The 7,459-nt window shown below is 44.9% G+C and overlaps 1 protein-coding gene across 1 annotated transcript; it reads left to right on the forward strand.

Annotated features, from left to right (window-relative positions):
- Positions 1-3,331: 3,331 nt before the first annotated feature.
- LOC146306365 (uncharacterized) lies at positions 3,332-6,347 on the forward strand. The gene is made up of 3 exons (XM_084711492.1): positions 3,332-3,983; positions 4,226-4,557; positions 4,647-6,347. Exons 1-3 carry the CDS (start codon positions 3,332-3,334, stop codon positions 6,345-6,347), a joined length of 2,685 nt encoding a protein of 894 aa, XP_084567618.1.
- Positions 6,348-7,459: the final 1,112 nt, after the last annotated feature.

The raw sequence follows: 7,459 nt of genomic DNA on the forward strand, positions 1-7,459 counted from the left end.
TAGGGTCTGTCACTCAGAGGCAGTAGTTCGAGAGGCAGATTTTCATGAAATGCATGTCTTGCCTACACAGTGGATACATGTCCACCCACAGTTGCTGGGCAGAAATTGTCAAAGCTGATTGTGATTGGTTTAACTGAATGTCTGGCTCTAAGTCTAATATACATGGCTGCCTGCTACCATTTTTAATGTCAGCCATTTTGTTCTTTTGTCCCATTTAAGGGAGCTAAGCACAGTCAAATAATGTACTCTGTTATCACTTTCAGTTCAGATTTTACTTCACTCACCAATCAAGCACAGCCTCCAAATGCACTTCTCTTTTCCTAGAAGAGGAAACAATATATTAGTCTCATCTTATGTATCTCAGTTTGTCTGTGTGTATGTCTGCTCAAACTAAGCAGCACCAGTTATGACTGTTTTTATCCATAGGTTTGCAAAAAAGTACATTCATAATAAATATTCAAATTCTAGGCACTTCTACACACACTACATTAAGCAAACGTTCACACATAACCAACAATCTTCAAGTAATAAAGCTATCAGCGAATAATTGTCAAATAAAAACATCATCACATGAGACATAATTAATTAAACAGAGGCAAATATGTGACTGGTTACACCAGAAAGACAATTAGCCTATATATACCTTAGCTGACTTAATGCTTAAGTATCCTGAATATAAGATTCAGTCTTTCCCTCAAGATGCCCTTTGCTTTATTAATTTATTTTATTTAATATTTACTGTCACACTGTCTCTCCTCCTCTCTCTCACCTGTGTTCTGTGTTTACTGAAGCTAGGGCTACATTCATACACACAGAGGAATGTGGGGAGACAGGCGCTTGTTACTGCAGATATGTTAATGCAGCTAACAGAGGCGCCGAGCAGACGCAGAGGAGCTCAGGTATACATCATCAACAAGTGGGAGCTATTCACTGTTGCTAGGCAACACCAAACCCTACTTGTCACTCCAGAAAGAAAAAGGACGAGGAGGAAAAAGCAGACTCACCTTCTGCGAAAACTAACCACAGCTCTATGTAACAACATGATAGGATTTACTGTTGCTGAGCTAAAGGACAGTTTATATAGCTACGAAGCACTGATCCTGTCACTGTGTCTGCCTGGAATAGACTAGCGAACGTGTACACAAACAGCTAAACTAACGTTAGCATTGTATTTAGCTTAACGGTAGCTCGTAAACTCTGCCTAATAACAAGCCTGGTAGCCCGATCTGACTACTGACATTTTGCCAAGCAATACTCTTCCTGCCGAGATCGTGGTATGATTTTAATGTGTTATACAGTTTGGGGAACTCTGAAACACAGAGAATGAGTTTTTTTTTCATTTTCTCCTCCCTCCTCTGTTTGTATGTGTAGCTTTTGGCTACATCACATTCAGCTGTAATCTCATTGGTTGCGCTTTGAAAGGTCAGCGGCAAACGAGGTCAAAGTAATTTGAACTTTGGGCGCAGTGGTGAGCGGCAGATCCACTAGGTCCAATAGTACCTATCTGCAGACCCGGAGGCTGCAGATTCAGACCCACAGTTCTGGGACCCCCACAGTTCTGGGACCGCATTTCTAAGACCGTAGGTTTTCTGCGAAAGACCGTAGGTTTTCTGCGATAGCGCCACCTATTGAACTGGATGACAGCAAAATACTATTGACTGTCTAACGATAATATTGAAGGTTTATTCTACCCAAATGCCAAAATAATTGTGATTCACTATTAAAGTTTTAATTGTGATTCATTATTAAAGGTTTATTCCACCCAAATGCCAAAACAATTGTGATTCCTGATATTATCCAGATATAATGAAAATACGCAGATTCACACCTGCATTTCTCCAATATTAAAACCTAGGCCCCTAGGTTTTAATATTGGAGTTTTATTCCACCCATATACTACTTAATACAATATTAAAGGTACTTTCTAACTATAATATTGGAGGTTTATTCCACCCAAATGCCAAAATAATTGTACTTCATTATCATCAAAATATGCCTAAAAATCTTAAAATTGCTCTAAAACATACCAGAATCATTTTATCTTACATTTTGTTCAGAAACATAAGACATGTCTTTTTTGTGAACATCCTTTTTATTGAATAACAACTCGCAACGTGGCGCTGTTGTGAAAACAAGAGGGTCCTACAACTGCGGTCCTGGAGGTGCGGTCCTGAAACTGCTGCCTCCGGTTCTGCAGAGAGACCCTACTCACTAGGTCGGGCGCCACCGCTCTCTCCATAGGAAAATATGGGACAGCCAGCGCAAAGCGTTTTTACCGTTGATCATGTGTAGGAGCTTTTAAACCACCGGACTTCGACGCACCTCTCTCTCCCGCCCCTCCCCCTGACCGCCTATCGACCGAGGTTTCATTTCCTGTTCGTATTTATTGCTTATCATGCCAATTTACTGTCAGTTTACATATTTCTGACTATTTAACTGCTTTTTTTATATTAAAGAGACAGGAACGGAGACAAACAGCCACTCACCTCAACAGACGTGGGAGAAGTTAATGGTCCGACGACGTCACACAACCGAGTCGAATCGAGGTGCCTTCATGGACACTCGGAAATTCCACCGTTAGAAACTGAAAACTTACAAAATGCCACTAAAATGTGTGTGGGTTTATTTTTTCAAATGTATAGCATTATGCACATTACACAGCTACATTAATAGTACCATTTGTATGATGTAGTTTATATGGCAAACAGATTAATGGCTACAGGTGTAGCTCAGAATACCATATGTATTCTGTTATGCAGAAATCCATACATTGTGTGTGTGTGTTTAAGTTTGTGTGTGTGTGCGCATGTGTGCTTGAATGCTTGGATAGGCATACAGGCCTGTACAGACAGGCATGTCTGCTAAAGTGTATTTATAAAAGAATTTAATGGTTTAAAGGTTTGTGATGATTTCGGCCGTTGCATTTCCTCCTAAATTGAATGCACAGTCACAGCACTGATCAAGCTGTCTTGGGCCAGTTGATTTAATAGAGATTACTCAGAGGCTGAGAGGCATCAATCAAACTTGATTTGAAATGAGAATGACAATGAAGTGAAATATTGAAGTGTTTTCTGAAGGGCTTTGTACAAATGTAGCTTAGCGTAAGTTCAATCAGGAAGACCTTCTATTACGCTGCCTTCTTTCACAACTTTCCTTTACTCCGCCTCTCTCCTCCTATTCCCTCTAATCAGCTGTTTGTGGGCGTTCACCTTCGTCTTTACTATCCAATCAGATTTTGCCACGGTCGCGATAGCCAGTCAATTTGCTGCTGCCAAATCTTTAAATCGCCTCTGTCTTTGCTCCATCAGTTGTCATTCAGTCAATCGCGCGTATGGCTTATGCCTTACTCACCGTTTGCTGCTGTTTGTTGCTCCTCAAACCAATGTCAGACCACGACCACGATCCCCTCGAGGGGCCTAGCTCCGGCGTTTTTCCCTCATTTTCTTCTGATGGCCGGCGCAGGAGCGTTCGACTGTCTCGAGGTAGTTTTCCTCCAGATGAAACTGCGCTCCTCTTGTCCCAGCTTCGCGATCATGGCATTGCTCCTGCATCGGGCCTTCCCATCGCCCAACTTCGTGAGTTGGCTGAACAAGTATGCCGTGATTCTTCTGAAAACTCGTTCCCCGGGCAAGACTCAGCTGTCCCAGTTGGCTCTCCTCCCGCGCCCGCTCGAGGCCGTAAACGGACCAGGAAATCCGTTCGTTCTCAGCCGAAGAGAAGGAAGGCCGCTACGGCATCTGGATCTCCCGCTCCCTCCTCTTCCTCCATCCCAGGCGCCGTGGATAGCTCCCTGGTCTCCACCCTGCAGTCTATATCCGACTCTATTCATGTCATTGACGCACGCCTCCAAGCGCTGGAGACCGCCTGTGCCCCGGCTTCTTCAGCGACTCTTTCCGCCGCGCAGGCCTCCATGCTTCAGTCACCCCTCGCTACGGGAACCTCTCAGCATTCCCTGGCTTCAGCCCTTCCAGCCCCTCCTTTAGGTAGACCGTACGTACCTCAAGCAGCTAATATATCTCAGCGTATGAGATCAAAAATTCTTCAGGGCAAAGACGTTAATTTAGTCAGCCTTATATTGCCATCCCCCGAGTGCGATAAAGCCATCGCTACGGGAGAGCACATCACTGCCGTGTTTAAGTCTGCTGATCCCCGGCTAAACAAAGATTTATCCATCGGGCAATTTTTAGCGGCTTTTGGCATTTTATTTGTGATGTTATTTGTGCAGTCTACCCAGAGAGGAGGCAGGAACTCGACGCGTATCTGGCCTTAATTGGCGACCTCCATCTCAAGTACGGGAAGAACATTTTCTACGCTTATCACAAAGCCTTTGCTAGTAAAGCTGCGCTTTATATCACTCAGTTCAATCTACGCCTAGACTGGTCCGTTTTAGACTCTGAAATTCTGGTTATGGTCGTTGGAGGCTCTCCAGTTGTTTCCTGCAATTCCTGCGGACTTTCTGGTCACGCCGCCTCCCTGTGCCCCGCTGTGCCGTTTCGAACCTCCCATGTGCCTCCTGCGCAACCGACGCAGCCTGCCACTGACAGGAAAGGTCGTCAGGTGCTGCGCGTTAACAATATCCCCATCTGTAACAATTTCAATGAAAACGTATGTTCCTTCCCCAATTGTTACTTTCTTCACATCTGCAGCAGGTGCAGAGATGCGCACCCGCGGTCCGTCTGCCCTATGCGCTTCCCTGCTCAACGAAACCCTCCCCGACCAGACAATCAATGTGGTTCAAAGACATTCTGAGCACCCATCCATCTACTCCAATAAACGTTCAGGCAATAGCAGCAGAACTGTTTTCTCACCCTGATTCTGTGTTTGTGAATAACCTTCTCACAGGCCTTTCCCAAGGGTTTCGGACCGGAGTCCTCTCTCCTCCCTCAGTTACTTATGTGGCAAAGAATCTCCAGTCAGCAGTTAAAGAACCAGGGCTAGTTTCTCAGTTGTTAGATAAGGAGGTTAACAAAGGCTACGTTATCGGCCCTTTTCAGTCCTCTCCTTTCACCATATTTCGCACAAGCCCTATTGGCGTAGCCACGAGGAAATACTCAGGGAAGAAAAGATTAATTTTTGATCTGTCCGCACCTCGCTCCGGCCCCGTCGCTAGCGTCAACAGCCTGATCCCATCTGAGCCATTCTCTCTTCACTACGCCACAGTCGATAATGCCATTAAATTAATCAAGCTGTCGGGGCAAGGTGCTTGGCTTTCTAAAGCAGATATTACTGACGCGTTTAAAATAGTTCCCATTCATCCGTCCCAGTGGAATCTCTTTGGCATCAAGTGGGATTCCAAATATTATTTTGCCGTGCGTCTCCCCTTCGGCTGCAGAAGCAGCCCAAGCATATTAAACCAAGTGTCAGAGGCGCTTTGCTGGATTTTGTTAAACAGGGTCAGAGTCCCCTCTGTCCTTCATTTACTGGACGATTTTCTTTTGATAGATCCCCCCCATGACTCAGGTTCTTCCTTGTCCAAATTAAAAAACTGTTTTCAAAGCCTCGGCATTCCCTTGTCTGCTGAGAAAACCCTCGGTCCAGCCACACGCCTAGAGTTCCTCGGCATCATTCTGGACTCAGTCGATATGAAGGCGTCCCTCCCTCCAGAGAAATTGCAGCGCATTCGCGATATTGCAAAATCCTTCTGCGCTGCCGGAAACATCACTAAACAGCAGTTACTCTCCCTCCTCGGCCACCTCAACTTCGCCATGCGCGTCATTCCTCAGGGGCGCTCTTTCATTTCTCGGCTCCTGGACACGGCGTCCTCCGTGCCAAACCTGCACGATTTAATTGAGTTAGATGAAGGTTGCCGCTCAGACTTGCGTTTTTGGTCTTTCCTGCTCGATCACTGGAATGGCGTTACTTTTTTCTATGACGAGCTCGTGCATTCATCTGACTCTCTGATGTTTTTCACAGATGCGGCTCCTTCAGTAGGTTTTGGGGGGTTTTTTCAAGGAAAGTGGTTCGCAAGCCGCTGGCCTCCCTCCTTCGCCAGCCACGATGCTTCCTCTGCGCTGTACGAGATTTATCCCATAGCAGTGGCATGCCAAGTTTGGGGCGCGCACCGGAAGCGCAAACGCATCTCAGTGCTGTGCGACAATCAAGCAGTTGTCAGCATTATAAACAAAGGGCGCTCCTCTTCTAAAGAGATCATGCCTTTCATGAGGAGTATCACGTGGTCTTCCATCACTTACAACTTTATTATCACTGCCCGTCACGTGCCCGGTCATTCTAACATCATTGCTGACACTCTTTCCCGTTTCAATTTCCAGATTTTCCGACGACTTTGCCCAGATGCCAGCCAAGTGCCAGTTCAAGTGCCCCCACTCAAATATCTAGCTCTTTTCTAAACAATCCCCCCATGTGTAAATATTTGGAGTCTGCTAGGGTTTATATGAGGAAGGGTTTAGCTGCTTCCACGCTCAAAACATATGACTTGGCCTGGAGCACCTTTGCCATGTTTTGTGTCTCTGTCTCCACTCCTCTTAAACCTGTTTCCATTAATACTGTCTGTGCATTTATTTGTTATTGCTTTGACGTTCGCCATTTCAAACCTCAGTACATTCGCGGGTTAATTGCCGGCATTCAGTTTAATATTCGTTGTTACGATCCTTCCTTTCCCAGTCTGTTTTCCAACCCAGCGATTAAAATGTTGTTAAAAGGCATTTCTGTCCTTACATTGACACCCTTCTGGATGCAGTATTTTCCTTAGCTTTTTATGCATTTCTCAGAGCCGGAGAATTTTCTACTCTCTCTCAAGGTTTTGATCCTAATCGGGATATCACTTTTTCCGATCTGTCTTTTCATCCAAATCACTATCGTCTAAATCTGAAACACTCTAAATGCGGCGGTGCATGCACCGTGCTTGTGGCCCGCACAGATACTCAATTTTGCCCATTCAAGTCTATGATGAAATACTTAAAATTTAGACCATCCACTAGCCTTCACTCTCCGTTATTTCTCACTCTAGGCAATTTGCCTTTGTCAAAGTCTTGGTTTACCTGTCATTTAAAGAAAGTTCTTGTTAAATGCAATCTGCCTCCTCAACATTATTCAGGTCATTCCTTTAGAATAGGAGCCGCTACCTCTGCGGCAAATCAAGGTATTTCTCCCTCTTCCCTGCAACAACTGGGCCGCTGGTCATCTCTGGCTTTCACGTCCTACATTCAACCAGACATCAATGCTGTGCTGGCTAATCAAAGATCTCTAATCCCTTAATTTCAGGTAAGCAACATATAACTGGTGGTGGTTTTTGGTTCATGGGTTTCAACATTTATATTTATATATACATTTTCCCCCTTTTTCTTTCTGCATCTCTGCTTTATCATCTTGAATTTTCTATTGTTAAAAAAAAAAAAAAACTGCATCTCTGTCCATCCAAACGACCAGGCGATGGCCGGCGTTGTCTCCCTATCCTGTCTTTCTTCAGCTAAGTGAAAACTGGTCAGTGGACCTCATGCAA

Source organism: Lutjanus erythropterus, chromosome 22 (assembly GCF_056507025.1).
Source record: "Lutjanus erythropterus isolate fLutEry1 chromosome 22, fLutEry1.hap2, whole genome shotgun sequence".
Taxonomy (NCBI): domain Eukaryota; kingdom Metazoa; phylum Chordata; class Actinopteri; order Lutjaniformes; family Lutjanidae; genus Lutjanus; species Lutjanus erythropterus.

Bases quoted from the DNA above. Each gene is read 5' to 3' on its own strand.
- LOC146306365 (XM_084711492.1), top strand. From the start codon at position 3,332: ATGGCTTATGCCTTACTCACCGTTTGCTGCTGTTTGTTGCTCCTCAAA. The intron at 3,984-4,225 runs GTAGACCGTACG...TTATTTGTGCAG, and splicing joins CCTTCCAGCCCCTCCTTTAG to TCTACCCAGAGAGGAGGCAG. The intron at 4,558-4,646 runs GTGCTGCGCGTT...TCACATCTGCAG, and splicing joins CTGACAGGAAAGGTCGTCAG to CAGGTGCAGAGATGCGCACC.